General features: G+C 37.6%; 1 protein-coding gene across 1 annotated transcript in view; it reads left to right on the forward strand.

The window, feature by feature from the left end:
- The first annotated feature begins 4,454 nt into the window (after positions 1-4,454).
- Positions 4,455-21,893, forward strand: part of TGFA (transforming growth factor alpha) — a 122,425-nt gene continuing 104,986 nt past the window's right edge. The window contains exons 1-2 of the mRNA XM_051973565.1: positions 4,455-4,524; positions 4,611-5,546. Of these exons, the coding sequence (XP_051829525.1) occupies positions 4,455-4,524; positions 4,611-5,546 (1,006 nt within the window). The remainder of the gene's footprint in view (positions 4,525-4,610; positions 5,547-21,893) is intronic.

Consider the following 21,893-nt stretch of genomic DNA (forward strand, 5'->3'; position numbering starts at 1 on the left):
TCAGTATTCTTTCCTCTGTGCTCCTTGACCAATGCTTTCAACTCAATTCAGTTTACCTTGGTTAAGTTCTTACTGTGTCCAAACCACTAGTTGGATGCTTTGGCAATAGAAAGCACCCATAATATCAGGTCCTTGTCTTGGTAGAACTTACAGTCTCCAAGCAGATAAGACCCAAACACAAATAATTCTAATGGACAATAATGTGTGATAAAGGCACTTAAAGACTTGAAAACATACTGTGATGTGAAATCTTGGTGGGCGGAGGATGTTATTGCTGACAGGGAGATGGGGAAGATTTCCAGAAGGAGGTGGCTATTTATTTAGACTTTAAAAGATGGATAGGAACTAAACTGGCAGCTAGGTGGTACAGCAGAGTGCCAGGCTCAAAGTCAGGGAGATTCCTTTTCCTGAGTTCAAATCTGGCCTCAAATACCTACTCGCTATATGACTCTGGACAAATCAGCTTAACCATGTTTGCCTCAGTTTCCTCATCTAGTTTATCAAAATGAGCCAGAAAAGAAAAAGAAAAAATATTTTTGATAAGAAAGTCCCATAATGGAGTCACGATGAATTGGGCATGACTGAAAATTACTAAACAAAACCAACAGGATTCCAAAATAATCAATTGTTTTGTAACTATTTCATTTGTATTTAAAAAGGTATGTGCGCCTAGCCTAAGTCTTTTGAGGGCAGGGACTTTTTTGTTTTTATATCCCTAGAACTAAACACAATATCTGATTCTTGGTTGATAAATTGGTTAATCCCAGTGAAGAGGGAGAGGGAGAGGGAAAAGATAAGGTGGGGGAGGTGGAAGAGGTATTTCCACCATGATGAAATAGAAAAAAACAACGGAATTGAACTCAGAGGACCTGGGTTCACCCACTGTGTGACCTGGAGAAAATGATTGTCCCAGTTCCCCCTTCAAAATGTGGGAATTGGACTAGAGGACCACTAAGGTCTATTCCACTTCTAGCTCCTATAGCATATCAGTCAGACATAGGAAATAGCATGAATCATAGTAAGAGGTGGAGAAAGCAGATAGCATGAACATCGGGTTGGACAGAGAGTAGTCCAGTCATTGGTTTTATGGCTCAGTGTCTATATTGTGTCTTACACCCTTTTCTTTCCTCACATTTATGCCTGTCAATGAACTGTGTTTTCTTGGCAGATGCTCTTAGAGTTAGCTCCAGGCAGAATTCCAACATCTACCAAAATCTAGAGGGGAAAGCCCAGAATTCTGCCAGAGGCCTTAGATTCACACCCCAGCTCTGCCACTTTAGTGATCCTGGGTCACTCACTTCTTCTTCCTGGATTTCCATTTCCTTCTCTATAAACTGAGTGCAGGAGGATTTCTGCCACCCTTCAAAATTTTGTGATTCTAAAATCCATTTCAGGAGCCACATACAGCTTGGGCTTGCCTTTTAGAAGTGTAATTCTTTCCATAGAGATACTGATAACTATTGTTCACTCCCTCACAATATCTCGGCTGTTTACTCACTAATATCTGAGTGATCTCCCATCCTAAACAGCCAGCTCAGCTGGCTTGAATCATTCCAGGATGAATCCAGGGCTTGTGGCCTGATAATCACTTCCACAAATGAATCAGGAAGGAGGGGGAGGTTGATTACAGTGAAGAAAGAGTCTATTTAAGCACATGCTTGGTAATAAGCATGTCGAAGAAAGGAAACATAGAAAAATGACAGAAAGGATTTTACTGGTCTCTGAGATGAACAAAACATATTCATAATATGAAGGGAAGAGGGTTAGGAAAGACAGGGATGGAAAAGAAGTTTTGTTTGGGTTTTCTGAAAGTGATGCTATCAGTTGCAAAGCCCCATAAAGAAATATTTACATGATGGAAGTACTAGAAGTAATCAGGGAGAAAGCCACATTATGTGGGCAGCCCAAAACTTGAAGTAACAGGACTTTATGAACCAAAGCATGAGAGCACATATGTACCTTTAGGTATTTGAACTGACTGAATCACCATAAAGTTTGCCGGGACTTTGGCCAGAATTTTCCAAAGTGGTAAAATTAAGTAGGACAAGACATTCTAAACAATTAAAAACTCAGAACACTACAAAGACTTAAGAAGAAATAGCCTGGGGCAACTTGATGGGGCAAAGGATAGAGTATCAGCCCTAACTTCAGGAGGACCAGAGTTCAAATTTAGTCTCATATATTTAATACTTACTAGCAGTATGACCACAGGCAAGTCACTTAATCCTAATTACCTCTGAAGTAGAAATGGCCTTTTCACTTTAAATCATCTTCTTAAAAATCTATCTCCCTTTATTCCAAAAGTTAGCAATAAGAGATTTGACTTTTTATTAGTTGCCTCCTGTGAGCTAGCTATGTTTTTGGTTTGCCTAAATGAAGTGTTAGCAAATTGTTAGGCTATGTGAACCATAAGGGACAAAAAGGAAGGCAAAATATGTAACCTGATCAGTAAATTTTAAGACTCAGCAAAAACATATTTTAGAAAAGGAATGATTTCTTGTTTTTGTTTTTGTTTTCTCAACCATAAATAGAAAAATAAAAGTATTTCAGATTGTTACAAGCAGGATGTAAAAATGAGAGGCAGTGTAATTTAGTGAAAATAGTAGAACTTGGAGTCAAGAGATTTGGGAAAAAATCCTGACTACAACTTTTGTCAGTTACCCAAGAATTAGTTTCCTCGTTTATCAAATGGGAATGATCCTTGACTACACAACTCACAGCTTGCTTCTAGGAAAGTATTGTGTAAATAAGAATTACTACTCTTTTGTTCATATGTAGTGTAATAAATAATTATTACTATTACAACCAAATGTTGATTACTCAGTCTAAGGAAGAACATTTGCCAAGATAATACAAAACGTGAAATAACTGAAAAACTAGAGATTAAATACTAAGAGAAGCAGATTTTTGAAAATGTTGGGGAGTAATCATTTTTTCTTTCTCTTTTGATTACGCCCTTTTTTTAGTTTATTTACCTCATGACAAAATGACTTCTTGACTAAACAAAAAACTCAACCTATTTTTTCCATGAATGAAAGAAGGGCTAGCTCACTGTTTTGACATAGTTGCTACTTCCTCCCATTGCCCTTTTTCTCCCTTATGTTAAAAATGCCTCACTCGCTGCAGCCAATTCTTGCCCTGAAAGCAGCCAACATTCTTCTCTTGGGCTGTGAGTGAGCTCCAAAGAACAAATACCATTGTCAGTCCTGCTCTCCAGCAACGGTCAGATAGTAACGGGAGCTTAAAGGGTCACAGGGAGAGCTGGACAAATTGCCAATGCTTTATTCATCCCTGGGCTCCCTGAACAGAGAGAGAAAATCAACCAATAAGGGATTTGCACAAATTTAAGGAAGTATGCCTACCTAGGAAATATGTGGATAGGGAAGATGATTCTTGGGGAAGTCCCCTCTACTTTAGCCTAGATATAATCCACAAATCAGATTATTGAAAGTACTATTCTGAAAAGTAAACAAAGCAGGAAAAGTGTCCTTGAAAGTCAATAATGGAGATTAAATCGCCGTTTAAAAAGAATTATACAATGTTTCATCAATGCAAAAAACTTGAAACACCCTCCCTCCATTCCTCCAGCTAACCAAATTCAACCCATCCTTGAAGACTAACCTCAAATCCCACTTCCTCTGTGAAAGCTTCCTTGTTGACTGAGGCCCACAATGTACATTGCAATTATTATACAGAATGACATTAGCACTTTAGCACATGCTGTATCATTCCTTGATGAAGATGTCCCCATCTGGTTTCTTGAGGTTAGGACCTTACCTTAAAAATCTCTGTCTCTGCCTGTCTGTCTCTCTGTCGCCCTCCCATTGCACATGCAAACACACAAAATTTTAATCATTGATGGACACGATACAATTATACAGAAGCAAGAGGTGTTACTGTAGGCAGGGAGAAACCCTTAAAGATCTTCCATTTAAAATAACCTCTTTATTTTACTGAAGAAACCCAAGCCTAGAGATGGGGAATAATTTTTTACGGGAACACTTAGTAAATTAAAAAGCCAGGTACAGTTCCAGCTGAGCACAGGTGCAGCAAAACTCCTCAGAAGAGTCTTAATTCAGATCCAGTATTAGGGGACTCTGGTCAAGGCCGGATCCTTCATTTATTTTGCAAAAACAGTGTCTTTTGTTTCAATTCACGGGACGAAAAGGAATCTTTTAGAGATCATATGATCTACCTTCCATTTTACAAATAGGGAGGCTGAGATACAGAAGACAGCACAAAAAAGGGAAACCACTTCTCCTGGTCACAAGGCTTTTACCTCTACTATACTACAAATTTTTTAAATGCCATTTTAGGGAAGTGAGGAAGGACAGAGCAATTCTCCTCAGCTGCTGAATAGTAGCCATAGAATCAAGATAATTTATGTGCTAGCTGGGTGGCAAGCTTTCTGAGCCTCAGTTTCCTCACTTGTAAAGCTAAGGGACTGGGCGACTATGAAATTAGTCTCTAAGACTCCTTCCGGCTTTAACTTTCCTCGGGCTTTCTTTGTAGCCAGCGACGCAGGTGAAAGAGCCGAAGGGCCGCTGTCCGCCTCACTGCTGCCGCCTAGGGCCCAGAGGTCGCCAGGGGAATCTTTGCTAGGGCACTAGGACAGGCGGAGCAGTTCCCGGCTGCCTCTTCTGGCCAATGCGCTTCGGCGAAGACAGCTGTAACTGCCGGGAGCCGGAGCCTCCGGGGCTTGTACTCTGTTAAAATAGCTGTTGCAGCAACAGCAGCTTATACCCAGCCTGTAGCTCCCCCTACTCCAGTCCAGGCATCCAGACTGGTGCGCTGGTGGCCCTTCTGCTGTGCTCTTGCTCCGGTTCCTTTGCGTTCCTCATCAGCGTCTTTTCCCCTCTACCTCTCACCTCTGGCTCCATCCCGCAGGTGGCCAACTCCTAAGCGTCCGGACTGGAGGAACACTCAGTCCCCTCCCTTACCTCCCACTAACCCATCCCCGGCAGGATTTCCAGTCCGCTGCCGGGTGCGCCCAGCTGCGGCTGCTACTGCTGCTGCTGCTGCTGCTCCGTGCCGCACCTCTGGCCGCAGCCGCCCCGAGGTTCCCTCCCACCTCAACTCCCACGCCTTCTGTGACACCCCCCCCCCTTTCCTTTCCTCTCCCCTAGTCTTTCAGCCCGAAGTCCCCACCCCCTGTGCCCTCAGGGGGGCACCCCCAAGGGGTGGGAGGGTGGTCAGCCGTGCCCAGGTCGCCAAGTGGCGGAGAGGTGACGGTAACCGCCTTCCTATTTCCGCTCAGCCGAGTGGTGTGGTGTATGTGTGTGCGCGTGTGTGTCAGAAGGAGCGAGAGCTCAGAGAGACACGGAGGGAGAGAGCGCAGAGAGAGGAGTTTCTGCTTCGCTCGCTCCTTCTCCCACTCACGGGAGCCTTGGAGCAGGGCCTGTCCTCCCGCCCCACTTCCCCCTCCCCCCGCGCCGAGCAGCGTCTCAGTCACTTGGGCGCAGCAGGTTGGGGCAGGAGGCTCCAGCGCCTGCAGCCTGCCTGGAAAATGGTTACTCCGGCGGGGGAGCTTGCACTGATCGGGCTAGGTAAGTGCACTACCTTCTCTCCTCGATCCTTCTTTCCTTCTCATTCACCTTCCTCCCCCAGCCCCTTTCTCTTTTTCGGAAGGGAGTCAGAGCTCCCTTTGCGGGGATGTGGTGGGAGAGAAGCTGAGAATACCAGGAGTCTGCAGCTTAGGGAAGTGGTGGGTGAGGGAGACGGAGGGTGAGAAGACAGCCCGCTCCTGGGGACTGACGTTTCTGCACCCGTTTCCAAAGAGAAGCTGCATCGCGGACCCCTTCTCCACCCATCTCTCCAAGAATGGTCCCCTGAAAAGGGCTTTTCAGACCTAGTTGAAAGCTGCCACGGAGAAAGGAGGTCTTTTGTAAGGAGTCGAACTTTAAAGCTGTGTATAGGCATCTTTAAATTTGCTCTTACATACACCATCGACCTGCTCACCTCCCTTCTTCCTTCTCCCTCTTTCTTAAAGGCTGCTTCTTCCCTTCCCTCTCCTCCGCGCCGCTCCCCGCAAGTGTCGGTAGCCTACAGTATGTTGACTCGTTTAATGAACCTAGATAGGGTGCCTAAACTGGATCCTGCTGCTACGGCGGTAGAAGCTGTCGCTGGTTTCGGAGGTTAGATTTGGGGTCCACCTCAGATACTCCTCACTTGTGTAACCTTGAATAAATGTTTCCCTTTTTTTTGGGGGGGGGACTCAGTTTCCCTATCTGTAAGAAGAAAATACTACACGAAATGATCTTTAAGGCTCTTTTCCAATTCTAAATCCTGAGCAGGTGACATTTTTGCCCCACCCCCATCCGCTTCGGTCTCAGGTAAACTTTTCCCTCCCCCAAGCACTTTAAAAGTCCTTATTGCCTCTGTTTTCGATCGTTTTTTCCTTCTGCCTTTCATTTGGTCTTGCGGGTTTTTTTTTTTTAAGACCTCGGAATTTGTGGTGTTTGTAGGTATTTTTCTGCAGATATTTTCCTTGGGGAAAAGATTGGTTTGGTGGCGGAACAATGGAGCAGGAATGAAACTCTAGAAGCAGCTTGGCTAATTTCCTTTGAGTTTGTTCTTGGAAATAAGCAGGGTTTGGGGAGGGGGGGGGCGCGCCCTGAGGGGAGGAGAAGTTTAAACCCTGCAAATTTTAGAAATTACGACTGAAGTTTTTTTTTTTTTTTTTTTAATTTTTGTGAGGGTTTTTTTTTGTTGTTGGTTTTTTTTTTTTTTTTTTTTTTTTGCATCTTTCATGGATCTGGATCACAGGTCAGTCTTTGGCTATCTCTGGACTGCAGAGACCAACCAAAAAGTACTGCTCCTTTATTTACTTTAAAAAACACACATTTATTCGATTAATTCATTTTTCGCTATTTATTAAGTTTTTGAGGCCATCTAGTTCTTTTCACTTTCATTTTACAAAAGAGGAAACTAAGGCCCTGATTACTTCATATTTATGGAAGAACTTCAAAATTCAGTCAATATCTGGTGCTTGCTCTCATGAAGTTTATAGTCTAGTAAGATAAGACCTCAATAAAGAGTAATAATACACAATATTTCATGGTGCTTGTATTAACCAGATACAAGAGGAGCAGGCAAGAGAAGGGCATCTTGGAGGAGGTAGCATCCACTTGAGCATTAGATTAGAGTTAGGAATCCAAAAAAGCAATGGATCACAAGGTCATAGATTTAGAACTATCTTCTCATTTTACAGCTGAAGGAAATTGAGTTCCAGAGAGGTTATGACTTGCTTAAGGTCACACACTTAGAAAATGGCCAGCTCACACACTTAGAATCTGAGTTTAGGACCTCCTTTCTGAAGATAGGGAAAGGCATTCCAAACATAGGGAAGAGCATGAATATAGAACTTACATTCAAAAAAAGTGTGTTTTGGGGGCAAAGAGAGTTGTCTGTCCAGTTTGTCTTATGTATAAAGTTGGTGAAGGGTTAGTAAGTCATTAAAGCTAGAAAGGGTCATTCCCAGAGACATGGAGAACTAGGCACATTGAGGTGTGAATTTTGCTTGGTAGATAGTAAGGAATTGCGAAGAAGATTTTGGGGATAGAGAAGCAACATAACTGAGTCTGAAGACTAGAAAGATCAATTTAGTAATGGGATAAAGGATGGTTGGCAACAAGGACAGTGATTTTGTAGTCCAGAAGGAGTGATTAGAGGTGTTAACATCCTCTAGAGAGGGAAGGCACAACCAGATATGCCAAAGTTGTTAACAAACAATAATTTTATATACATAAAATAAATTATAGAACTATTTATTCTGGGTTTGAAAACAATCAATACTCCACTGAACAGAAATTTAAATATTGGTCCTACTCTTGGGCAGTGAGAATACAGAAGCTAAAAAAAAAAAAAAAAAATCCAGCGTTTCTGTCCTGGGGCATAAAGTTTCACAAGGAAAGAATCTTTAGTTCCTGATTGTAAGTGTAAAAAGTCATCTGGATTCTGGGATTTGAGAATTCTATATATTCTTTTCTATCTTTAAAATTCTATCAAGGGAATGATCCTTGGGGATTCTCCTTACTGCAAATTTTTCTACTAGATTTTAAAAGTCTCAAGGTGATCTTAGAATCTTCAGTGAAAATGTATATGAGAAATGAAGAAACTGGATAATTCATTTACTTTAGTGTCATCCATCTTCCATTGGAAAAGAACCATACAGCTTCTCTTATTCATTTCTTTCCTTTTACAGATGAATAAACGTATTCTCTGAGAAGGGGAAATAATTCTGGCAAGGTTTCACTTCTACCAAGTGTCAAACTTTCCCTATCATGGACATAGTATGCTGCATGTGTTCACACTTATGTATATTTCTTTCTCTTTTTGCCTGTTACAGAATGAATCTATCTTTAGCTTCATCTTTTGGGGATTTTCTCCCCTTATATTTATGAATGAAGAAAATAGTGCTTATTTCTAAAAGGACCAAATTAAAAGGCATATGGAGAGTATTAAGAAAAAGGAGTAATTTGCACTAGTGACAAATCTTTCATTTATTTAAAAAACAAAACAAAAGAAAACAAAACATTTGGAGCAATTAGCTGCCCAGCCAATCCCTGACCTAATTATCTGGCTGGAGGAGAGATACTATCCCCACCTGAGGAGAAATTGATGTAGTATTAGGATTTTCAGAATGTGATTAGTTTTCTCTGACGCCTTGGACAAAAAAAAAAAAAACAAAAAACCAAAAACTAATGTTGCTTTCTTCTAGCCTGTGGTTAACTGAAAGGATTTCTTTCATCTGCAAATTTCCAACCCCTTCTATTTCTTTCTTGCCCATAGCTGTGCTTAAATTAGTCCTGGGGGATGTTTGAAAGAATGGAATAATGTTCCCTTCTTTGCAAGTTTCTGTTTAAATTAAACATGGGACCTCCCTTCCCCAAGGGAGGGAGGGAGGGAATTTTCATTTTAGAATTTGGTGTTTAAGCCCTCTTTCAGGTGATAGGTTGGGACTAGGTGAACTCTAAGATCTATCCCTTCCACTTCTAAGAGCTATGATCCATCTTTGAGGGATGAGTATCAGTAGGAAAGCTGTTGGAATTGTGTTAAATCTGAGTGTCCTAAAATGATTTTACTGAGAGACCCTGACTGTGGTGGTATTTATGTCACTCCAGCTTTACTGTCCTTGACAGGTCAACACAAAATGTATTCAGTTCTTTAAGACCTGTATCTTTTCCTCTGTCACATTATGTTAGTATTTGAACTCCACATGATTTTTGATGTCTTACTACAGTCTAAACCTCTCGGAAAGTCCTTTATAAATTTAAAGCACGGAATGTCTATAAATTGTTGCTTAAAAGTGAAAATCTAGTTTTCTCCTAAAAGTTTCCTGATATATAAACAAAGTTAAAAACAGATGAAAAGTCTCAAGGAAGGAAAGATATAATCCAATCTTGCCCAGATAGAGCTTGAATGTCTTTTCCCTTCCCAAATGAAAAAAATAATAAGGTAGCTTCATATTCAATGTATGATGATACTTCCCTAGTGATGTCCAGTGAAAATTGTTCCATGCCCCCCCCCCCAATTCTGATGTCATTTTCTTTCTTTTTTCTTTTTTTATTATAGCTTTTTATTTAGAAGATATATGCATGGGTAATTTTTCAGCATTGACAATTGTAAAACCTTGTGTTCCACTTTTTCCCCTCCTCCACTCCCTACCCCAGATGGCAGGTTGACTAATACATGTTAAATATGTTAAAGTATATGTTAAATATAATATGTATAAATGTCCATGGAGTTATTTTGCATAAAAAGAATCGGACTTTGAAATAGTGTACAATTAGCCTGTGAAGGAAATCAAAAATGCAGGTGGACAAAAATAGAGGGATTGGGAATTCTATGTTGTGGTTCATAGTCATCTCCCAGAGTTTTTTCGCTGGGTGTAGCTGGTTCCATTCATTACTGCGCTATTGGAACTGATTTGGTTCATCTCATTGTTGAAACGGCCACGAACATCAGAATTGATCATCATAGAGTCTTGTTGTTGCTGTGTAATGATCTCCTGGTTCTGCTCATTTCGTTCAGCATCAGTTCATGTAAGTCTCTCCAGGCCTTTCTGAAATCACCTGATGTCATTTTCATGGCACGGAGGTGACCCCACCTTCGGGAGGCTTTGCCTGAGACAAAAGAGTCCTATGGAAATGTAAAAGTCCACCTTGTGGACCTGCCTGCTTGCTGTCTCTAAGGGGTAGTTTAGCATTGTGCATAAAATGTTAATTTCCAACCAAGACTGCCATAATCTGGAGGCTTTGAGTCCTTTACTTACATCTCTACTGATTTCTTTAATTTTCATTATCACACAAGGTTTAAAAGTTTTTCTGCCAATACTGACAAGTATTTATTGAGGCTGGGGAAAATGGATAGTAATAGCTATAAGGCTGCAAAGAGTCAATAATCTAGTTGAAGAGACAATGCTAATATACATGGAATAATTAATGAATAAAGAAAACTAGGTAATTGACCAAGTAATACATTGCACAGCATAGTTTGCCCATTTAGTTCCAGGAATGGATGGATTGATGTGATCTGTTACAGAGCCTCAGGGAAAATGGAGAATTTGAGTGGCAGGCCTTGAATCTTAAATAAGAGATAGCTCAGTTTCCTCAAACTTTTGGGGAGTAGACTTGGGAATTGCAAGGTGAAGTTAAAGGTTTACTTTCTCTACTTTTAGAAAGGATGCCATCTTAGACATGCTTTCCCAATTCCCTGATTTAAATATTTTCCCATCATTTTCCTGGTTACAAATATTTAGTAACATTAAACATAACTTAGAATTATAAAGTTTCTGAACTGGGAAGGGACCACAGAGATTATTTAGTACCATTCCCTCATTTGTAGAAGCCCACAGAAGAATGACTTACCTAAAGTTACGTAGATGGTAGCAAATGCAAAGCTAGGACTCGCTTCCTTTGACTCGCCATAGCCTGGTACTTTTCCTTCTTTACTGCCCTTCCCTTCTGAATAGAAGACACCTAATCTTTTTTGATCTTGAAGATTATGTGAGGATAAGAGGGAACACCAAATTTGACTTTAACACTTCGTTGCCCTAATACTATTTCTCAGATTTTGACTTGTACAAATCAACAACATCAGTTTCGTCCACAATCAATTTTATATCTATTTGCTTTGCAGATAAATTTTTTCAGACTGCCCTATGACTCCCATTATATAGGAAGCTCTTCGTGAGAAAACTACCTTCTATAGTATATTGATTTCTGCTTTGCAATTAGGAGCAGCTAGGTGGCAAAGTGGATAGAGTGTCTGGCCTGAAGTCAGGAAGATTCATCTTTATGAGTTCAAATCCAGCCTCAGACACTTAGTAGCTATGTGACTCTAACCAAGTCACTTAACTCTGTCTCTGTTTCCTTATCTGTCAAATGAGCTGGAGAAGAAAAAAGGGTCATAGGAAGTCAGACACAACTCAACAACAGCTAATTGATATGGAGGATACATTATGTAAAATATGGTAATTCCAGCCCAATGGAAATATTCTATGAGAATTTGAATGATGAGAGATCATATCGAGAAATTCATTATTTGCACTACTGACCTACCTGTACAGCATTGGATTTGGAATCCAGAAGAGCTGATTCAATCTCACCTCAGTCACTTAGTTACTGGCCTTGATTTCCTCATTTGTAAAATGGGAATAATAATAGTACCCATCTCATACAGTTATGAGAATCAAATAAAATTATTCACATACATATGTATTATATACAGCACTTTATGTATGTGCTGTATAAAAGTAACCAATATTATCATTATTATTAATGTATAGTTTCAGAGTTGGTTGGGGACATTGAAAATGTAAGTGACTTGCCTCAAGTTCACACAATATATATAAAAAACAGGACTTGCCCTTGTATTTTCCTGAATTGAGACCAATTCTCCATCTATAATGCCACTCTGGGGAAAAAAAAATTATTTCATGGAAATTAGACTTTTATATCCAAAAGAATTAATTAAATACAAATAAGGGAATGTCTAAGAATCATGAAATCCCTCCCTAAAAGTATATTTAAATATAATTTACACAAAAAATCATTTTTTTGTAGAGCTTTTGTGGAGACAGTTTAGATTACTTTATAAATCTCCGATCATTACATTTGTGAATTTCTTTTTAAAGTATTAAACCTTGTTATTTACAATCCAAGGTAGTAGCAAGGGAACATGCCTGGGTTCAGTTTCCCATGGCTGGTTTCCTCAAAAATTGGTTTCTCAGGACATGAGCTTCATGTATTTACTAGATGCCCACTGCAAAGGTGAAATTCCTAGCAAGCTTAAGTTTGTTGCTAGAGTAACTAAAGACAAAAAGAACACTACAAAGGTTTAATGAAAACCTTTTTTTTTTTTTTTTTTCAAAGAGCACTTTACACAATGTTCCATTTTCCTGGTTCTTCATCTAAGGAGATTAGAAATGAAGATTGTGATGAACCAAAATAAATTTTTGTAAATGAAATTATAAAATTATTGCCCATTGAACATACTATCCCACAGATTGTTTCATGCTCCAAACTGCTGCCATATCCATGATAATAATCCTTAATTATTTTGAAAGTTTCAAGCTCACCCATTATGTTTCTTTAAAGTTTGCAGTATATGTGATAAATGCTGGCATTGGTTAATATACAGTCCATAAATATGTCTCCCAACTAGGATATTCTATGTTTTCATTTTCCTCCCAATTCTGACAATCTATTTTCTAAAGTTCCTTCTAGCTCTGGCATTTTATGATTTTAATTACATGAGTTTCTGCTATTAAGATGCCTTTAATAGGGAAAAATTTCTCAATAATCTGATCAAACATATTTAAGTTTTCTATCAATATATTTTTTCTGTCTGTAAAATTAGGAATCTTCCAATTCCCCAAAGAGGGTATGGGGAAAGGGGAAAAGAGCAAGAGGCAAGAGAAAGAAAAGAAAAGAGATGTTTTTTTTTTTTAGCAGTTAGGATTTTGATGATGTTCCAACCTTTCAGATACTTGGTTGGTGTTGTTCAGTCCTTTCAGTCATGTACAACTCTTCCTGATCCCATTTTAGAGTTTTCTTGGCAAAGATACTAGAGTGATTTGCCATTTCCTTATCCAGCTCATTTTACAAACTGAGGCAAAGAGTTAAGTGACTTGCTCAGGATCACACAGCTAGGAAGAGCTTGAGGCCGAATTTGAACTCACAAAGATGAGTCTTCTTGATTCCAGGTCCAATACTCTATATTCTATCTAAGCTGTAAAATGAGAAGGCTGGACTAGTTTAGCTCTAAAAATATCTTCTAACTTGAAATCCTAAGTCTTTGATACTTCATAGGATTACAGGATTTTAAAACTGAAAGGGACCTCATTAGAAGTCATTTCAGACCAGCTCCTTAATTTTCAGATGGGAATTTAGGGCTTATAGTAATGAAGATTGGCCTATTTCTTGACCTACTTGTTGACCTGTATTGTTTGTTAGTCTTGGTGTTCCAAGTCAAGTTTTTTTTAATAAGAAGTTGATTCTATATATATAATAGATTCCAATAAAGTGAATTTTCAAATATTGAGTATAGGTTTTCCTTTTATAAATTTTCTCCTTACCTCTCTTAATTTCACTTTGAAACATTGTTTTTAATGCCTTTGTGTTTGTATTTTTAAATATTGATAAGTCTTGTAATAAGTCATATATTGATAAGGCAAATATTGATAACTCTTATAAGTCATACACAGGTGTGTGTGTATGTATGTGTGTGTGTATGTATGATGTATATATGTGTGTGTGTGTGTGTGTGTGTGTGTGTGTGTGTGTGTATTCTTTAATCTTCTCCTCTTCTCCATTTAGGTTCTCCTCCTGAATCTCATTGTGGTATAGAGGACATCTTGACCTCTTGGAGGCTCTGCCAGTCAAGTGTAAATTCTGACAGATTCTGCATATAGGCCCAAGAATGAAATATTTGTTTTTTATGGACCATGCTAGTAGAAGTGTGGGGTTCTTCACCAGGTTGACCACCAGGTGATGAATTATTATAGTCAAAGAAATTCAAGAAGACTTACAAAAAGTACAAAAGAACTGTAACCTACATTAGTGGAAGGAGCCCTGCCCACACAGATGAAGTAATCTCGTTCTCTAGTCTTTTATCACCTCCCTTAGAATATGAGCTCTTTGAGGGCAGATGATTTTTTCCCCCTTTCTCATATCTCAGCTTAATTTAGGACCGTGCTGGACACATAAGAAGCTCTTAATTAAAGCTTTAATTCACTTTTAAATTCATCCACTGGATGATTCTAATCTTTTTTATCTTTTAATCCCTGCCCTTTTAAATTTTAATTTAAATCCCCTTTTTTAAATTTAGGAATTTCTCAGTACCCTAATCCTTTAATATAGAGGCAACCAAAGCACACTTTGCAAATACAAATCTTAGTTTGCAAGTCTCTATTTAAGTAGTTGTTGTCAAAGGTAATACACTTTGAAATGGGACAAGTTGATAGGTGTAGTACAGACTACAAATGGGAATTGAATTTGATTGTATGTCAAATCAAGAAATGTTTTTTGAGTGCATACTTATGTGTCTAATAACATGCTAAACATTGGTGACACAAAAGAAAGCAAAAACAACCCCTAATGTCAAAGAGGTTCAAACAAAATATAGCTAGACATATACATATAAATAAATATACACAAGTATATATACACAAATAAGTATGTCTATATAAAATAGGTATATCTATGTTTTTATATATATATATATATATATTACTATATATTACTATATAGAGAGACAGAGAAGGGGAGAGAAGAAGAGAGAAGGGAGAGAGAGAAAGAAGGGGAAGGAGACAGGGAATGGGAGTGATAGAGACAGACAGAAAGACAGAGACAGGCAGAGCCATAGAGAAACAGGCAGAGAGAGACACACAGAGAGATAGAGAGATGAAGACAGGGGAAAAAAATAGACACGCAGAAAGAGAAAGGGGTAAGTTGGAAGTAATTATAGAGGAAATAGAGTAGAATTAAGGGGACCAGGAAGATATTCTATAGAAGATTTTAGATGGAACTTGAAGGAGAACATTCCAAACATGGGGGACAGTCAGTGAAAATGTACAGAATTATGGAATATACTATGGGCTTCTAATTTAGCAGATTAGAATATTTAAGACTAGATAAATTTGAAAATTGTAAAATTTTTCTCTTAAAATACTGTTACATCAAGTCTTCAGACTATTAAGACACAGGTAGACAGATATTTGAAAAAATAGAAATAGTAACCATACTTTTACAGTGGGGCTAAATTCTCATTGTTTAATTAGGAATTTTTACCTTAGGGATAGCTTTAAAATTTTCTATTAAAGGTAACCTTGACTTAGAGGTATTGCTAAAAATATTTCCACTCCAGATCCTGTTGATATAGCTTTATTGAATTTGAAACAAAAAGAGTTCCCAAAGTAAAGGCTACTTTCTGTATCTTTTATTACATTTCTTGGCAGTGATTTAAAAAAAAAAAAGACTTTGCAAAATCAATAAACTGAATGTCACAGGAGATTTCATGCTTAATGTAGTTTCTGCAAACCTGTGTCATAACTTTATTTTGCCATTATAAATTCATGTGCCAAGATTGTGATATTGTTTCTGAAGAATAGGATGGATGACATTGTTATTAATGACAGGAACTCCAAAGCACTCCATAAAACCTATGGTTTATGGAGTTTTAGAAACCTCCCAAGTGCTGTGTTTTGTTTCACTAAGTTACCACTATAGTATCTGAAACCAAGATAACCCTGGATCAGAGAGCTGGATTCTTCTGCAGAGATGGAATGAATATTTGAGTTTCAGTTCCTGAATCTCACTTTGAATGAGAGCAGTAAACAACCAGGTTGTAACCCTTTGTGACGATTACTTTGGTACCATTTGGGGCCTGTTACATCATCTCTTACCTCTTTTTAATTATCCTACTTCCAAAAAGGTGCAGGAGATTAACAAGCTTAATATATGACACAACTAAGAGGTCAGTCGGGGTGATACTCTGGTTTCTTCTCACTCTTTCAGCCTTTGCCTTGGTACAGTGGAAAGAATACTTGATCTGGAATCAAATTCTTGTTCTACCATTTACAATTTGTGTGTACTTAGGCAACTCACTGTGGGCTTCAGCTTCCTCTCATGTAAAATGAAGGTAGATGATCTATCTCAAAGATCCCTTCTGGTTCTAAATAACTTACACCTGAGTTATTCATCCAGGAAAATCCAGTGTTCCACTAAATTATAGTGGGAATGTGCAAACAAGGTAAGGCTTAAGAAAGACTAGTCCTTTTTACTTTTTCTGGTAGGGACCCCTTGGAATCAGATTTAGAAATCTTAGGAGGGTAAAACTCATTGTCTTAATTATCCTACTGAATGTCTTTATTTTGGCCTGCCTGGGTTGTAACTTTATCACCTCTGTGTAGGATTCTGTGTGACAATTTTAGCACAAGAGGAGAATATTTTCATGCACGTATACAAGCAGTCTACAGACGCTGCAAGTGAATGTGAACCATGACAAATGTTTTTCATCGGCATAGCAGGCCTTTGGGTGTTATAATTAGGGCTTTCAGGGTATGATTCATAGGACCTGGACTAGGGAGAAGCTCACCAGCAAAGCAAATCTCGAGCCTGGGCATTTTTTTTTTTTTTTTTGGTTGTGAGGCAAGTTCATGGAACAATCAACACCATGGTAAACAGTGTGGTTTGGAAGACCGTTTATAGGAGGGAAGAGGAAATATTGTGGTGCTATTCTGACCCCATGTTGTTCTAACTGTAAACTTTAGGGTCTGGAAAGAAGACATTTCAGCGAACTTGTGATTTGATTGGTGTGGAAATAGCTTCTATGGGTATACATTAGAACCCCTCCATACCATCTTGACCTGTCCAATTCACTGTCTTTTCTGTAAAATTTCCATAGAGCCTGAAGGTTTATATTCAATTCTTTTAATATTTACAAAGACCTTTTATTATGCTTGGATTATTTATCTATTATTTTTTCAATACATCACTTTATGAAGTGTCTAGTACAAGTATTAGAAGTGAGAAGTATGGCATGGTGCAGAGAAAACTGATCTTGGAGTGAGGAAGATTACAGTTCAAATCTTGTATGACCATTGCCATGTCAGTGGGAACTTCTCAGGATCCCAAGCACTGCTAAGATCGTAAGTGACAGCCTTATTGCTGATATGCATATTGGAAATTTCCCATAACAATGAAATCACAAGTTTGGGAGAGGGGGATGTACAACAAATAATATTACCCTGTCAGCCCTTTATTTATTTTATATATACATACAGTATAAATATAAACCAACTCAGCCCTAAGGCAGTTTACGATTTAGTAGAGGTATATAATATTAAATACCATTAGAATATAAGATTCTTGAAAGTAAAAACTGTTTCACTTTTGTCTTTTTTTTTTTTTTTTTAAATCTGTAAAATAAGCTGTGGAGAAGGAAATGGTAAACTATTTCAGTATCTTTGCCAAGAAAATCCCAAATGGGGTCACAAAGAGTAGAACACAACTGAAATAACTCAATAGCAACATGCACTAGGTATTGTGCTAGACACTTGAACTCTACATTTATGTTACATCTTGTACACAGGTCCTTGTTAGCAACATTCTGTGGGCTTCTTTTATCCACAAGTGCATCTTTTGATTGCCCTTTGGGACACCTGCAATTTTGATTTTTATGAGATCACGATGTTCTATGATTCATTGGCATATAACATCATTAGGAGAATATTCGTGTAAAGGAGAAAGATACAAAGCAAATAATATAAAATTTTCCATTCTCTAATTTTTGTTCCGCCTTTGTCATTTGTGATTTGAAAATTTTTTGTTTTTGATGTCATTGAATGTTTTGATTCAGTTCCTTTAAATAAGATTTTAAGCTCCCTTGTAGAATCAACAGTTAGGAGTTGATAGCATTTGATTAATTGAAACAATATACACTGCATTAAAGTGATACTTTGAAAACAACTTCTGTAAATCATTTTTTAAAAAAAAATATTTTCTAGGCCTGGATACCTTTCAGGAAGTCTTTATGTTCATAATAATGCTAAGATGTTTTAAATTTCTAATATGGAAAATAATGATAGATATAACCTACATAAGCAAAAGCTCTCTGACTCAATAATTTTTAGGAATGTAAAGGGGTCCTGGGACCAAAAAATTTGAGAACTACTGATTTAACTTATATTTCAAGAACTTATGACAGTTCCAGGTAGTAATTATAACCAACAATTATCATTACATAGAATTGTAGATATATAGTAAAACCTTTATTAACTAAAATGTTTGAGGAATGAGGTATTCTTCATTTGTTTTCTTGCCTGAGGGTTAACCAACACTTTTGTTTCAACTTTTATTGAAAAATATTAATAAAATACGTTGGTTCACTTTCATTCCTTACTCAGTGTTGTTGGGATAATAGGATCTTTAATGATTGAACATTATTAGGACCATTGACTGAAAAGACTATCTCATTGCAGAGTATTCTGCCTGTAGCCAGTATAAGCAAGTGGACTGAATATACTTTGGAAGGTTTGTTTTTTCTTTAACTAAATATATGCTGTAGTCTTATATTTTTGTTAAAAGGGGAAAATAGCCAATTGTTTGAGGTTTATGTTTGGATTTTGGATAATAGCAATTTTACTCTTGCTTTAATTATAAAAATAAATGTTTTGGGGGCACCATAGACTTTATTCCACATATGTCAAAGCAGCTGTGATTTTATCCTTCTGCTTTCCATGCAAATAAAAACCTCTGTATACCTTAGTAAAGGGTTTCATGAGCTGCTGTGGCTGACAAATAAGTTGCCCGGCCAGGTAGACGAGGCCTTATGTATAACAAATAAATGTTCATCTCTGCATTTAGCTAAGTTACTTCTTAGAAGTACTTGGCAGAAAGTCCATTTTTTAATTCTTTCTTAAAATGGAGTTAAAAGAACATGGGAATGTAGAAAAAAGACTGGATTTTGAATATGAAGACTCATTCTAAATCCTGTTTGTAATATTTGCTACATGTATGACTTTGAACTTGGATTTTCAGGTTCTTCATCTGTAAAATGAGGGGATTGGACTGTTTATGAGAGAGGCAGAACTTCATGACCAGAGCATCCATTTGGTTACTAACTTATTCAAATAAACAATGATGGAATGCTAAGCGAATTGACTAGACCTTTGGTCATGGGACCCAAGAAGTGAATGAGATATCAGCTGGAATGCAATCATGTTACTGGAGCCCTTATTTTAAAAATAAAAAACTCTAAAGCATGAGGCAAATCCACATGCTAAAATCAGACATCTGTGCTAAAAGTAGTCTTAACTTTCAGACAGCTTTTCATAAATATTTGCTATATAAAATCCTAGTTAAAAATAAATACTATAAGATATGGGGAAATGTTAGTAACATAAAGAAATGTAATATAAAATATAAGTGTAATATAATAAAAAATATAACATAAAATTTTAATTTTTTTCTCCTTTAAACAAAAGTTCAGCTAGACACAAGAGACAGAAATTTAAACCTTCACCAATAATTTATTTAACAAACATTTGGTCCTAGATTATCAGTTATGGCATGTGTCATTTCCATTGTGTAGATACAATAAATCAATAATTAAAAAACAAATATGACATTGTTTCTCTAATATAACAAAGCTATCTTCTTTCCCTTAACACTCTTTTTATAAAAAGAGGTAGTTGCATTTCTGAATAAATTTATCTTTTCTTCATCAGAGTTAAAGTTGATGGCCAAAGAGCATTGAAGAGATTTATATTATTCAATCACATCCAACTCTTCATGACTCCATTTGGGGTTCTCTTGGCAGAGATAGTAGAATGGTTTGCCATTTCCTTCTTCAGCTTATTTTACAGATGAGGAAACTGAGGCAAACAGGATTAAGTAAATTGTCCAGGGTCACATAGCTAATAAGTGTCTGAGGCTAGATTTGAACTCAGGTTTTCCAGATTCCAGACCCAGCATTTAATACACTGAGCCATAGAACTGCTTCCAGTACTGGATTATTTATGATTAGGAAAAGAAAAAAAAAAGGGTGCTGATCACCTAGAAAGAGTGATCTATGATTCAATCAATAAACATAGATTAAGTGCCTATTATGTACCAAGCACTATACTAAGTACTGAACATACAAAGGGAGGCAAGATAGTACCTACCCTCAAGAGCTTACACTCTAAGGAGGGAGACAACATGCAAACACACACATATAAACAAAGCTATATATAGAATAAATAGGAAATAACGGGAAAGGCATTGGAATTAGGAAGGGTTGCATATTCAATTGTTTTCCTTACCATGTCAAGGTTATTTGAAGAAGGCAATACAGTAAAAGTGGGTGAACTCTTTGTGAAGAATTTTTAGGAGAGACAAGTCATGTAGGATCAGTAAGCATAAGTGGAAACATTCTGCATGGCCAGAATCAATATTGAGAAAACTGACCCACTAAAGGTAGATTTGATATGTACAAAAGAGCGATGAACATACCAACAGAAAACTTCACTGGGGCAAATGGTCTTCAAAAATTTGTTCTGAATTCAATATGATTCATTCAACATTTATTATACTTGCATTGTGGATAGAGTGCCAGACTTAGAATCAGAAAGACTCATTTCCTGAGTTCAAATCTGGCCTCAGATTCTTACTAGTTGTGTGACACTATTTCCTCATCTATAAAATGAGCTGGAGAAATAAATGGCAAAAACTTCCATATCTTTTCCAAAAAAAACCCTAAATAGTCACGAAGATTTAGATACACTGAAAACAATTCAACAACTGTGTGCAAAGGCTTATGTTGGAAATTTGGTTTCCAGAATGAATTAAGCATGGTTCGTAGGCAATACTATCTGATGCTATCAACCTTGTTGGAACCAGGCTGATATGATGCACGACCTTTTATTCTGCAAAGAATAGATATCCTTGGATGTGAAACTTTAAACAAGAAAATATTCTAGGGATTCTAGTGGATGGGAAAAGGAACGTTGGACCTGTCTTCCTTTTGTTAAAGTGACATAACCTCAACAAAACTCAGAAAAACCTATGTGGAAAGGAGATGCTGAGTATGAGGAGTCCTGGGTTTAGGTTTTAAGACTTAGTCTCATGGACAAGTCACTTAACTTCTCAGGGCCTCAGATTGCTCATAGGTAAATTGAGCCTGTTGTACAAAATACCCTTTAAGCTCCCTTCTGGCTGTAGTACCCTGTGACTGGGCAGAAGGTTACCTTTGGGCTTGTGGGAACATTTATTTGACTCTACATAGCAAAAATGACATGGACAAACGTGAAGAATGATACCACTGTTTGCCTTGAGTATTGGATCCATTAGAAGAATGTAAAGTCCCTCTCTTGAGAGGAAAGGCTACTTTTTGTTTGTTTTGTTTTGGTTTTAATTTTTGCTTTGTATTTCTAGTACTTCCCATGATGGCCTGACATCATCAGTGCTTAATATTAAGATTCATTGGAATTGATTCAGTTTGTGAAAATTTGGATTCCAAATAAAAACAACAAAGAGAATTAAATTAATAGGGCTTGTTTAAAACTACTTGCATTTTCATCACCATTATATTCTTAGTTTAAAGATAAGGCATACAGAAAAGGGGGCAACTAAGTGGCACAGTGAATAGAGTAGTGGGCCTGGAGTCAGGAAAGGCTTATCCTTCTGAGTTCAAATCCCACCGTCAGATGCTTATTAACTGTATGATCCTGGACAAATCACTTAGCCATTCTCTGCCTCAGTTTCTTCATCTGTAAAGTGAGCTAGAGAAGGGAATGACAAACCCACTCCAGTATTTTTGCTAAGTAAATCCAAATGGAGTCACAGAGTCAGATAATTAAAACTAACTGAAATAACAAACAAATGCTTAAAGACCTCCAAAGAGTAGTA

This window comes from Antechinus flavipes, chromosome 2 (genome assembly GCF_016432865.1).
Source record: "Antechinus flavipes isolate AdamAnt ecotype Samford, QLD, Australia chromosome 2, AdamAnt_v2, whole genome shotgun sequence".
NCBI lineage: Eukaryota > Metazoa > Chordata > Mammalia > Dasyuromorphia > Dasyuridae > Antechinus > Antechinus flavipes.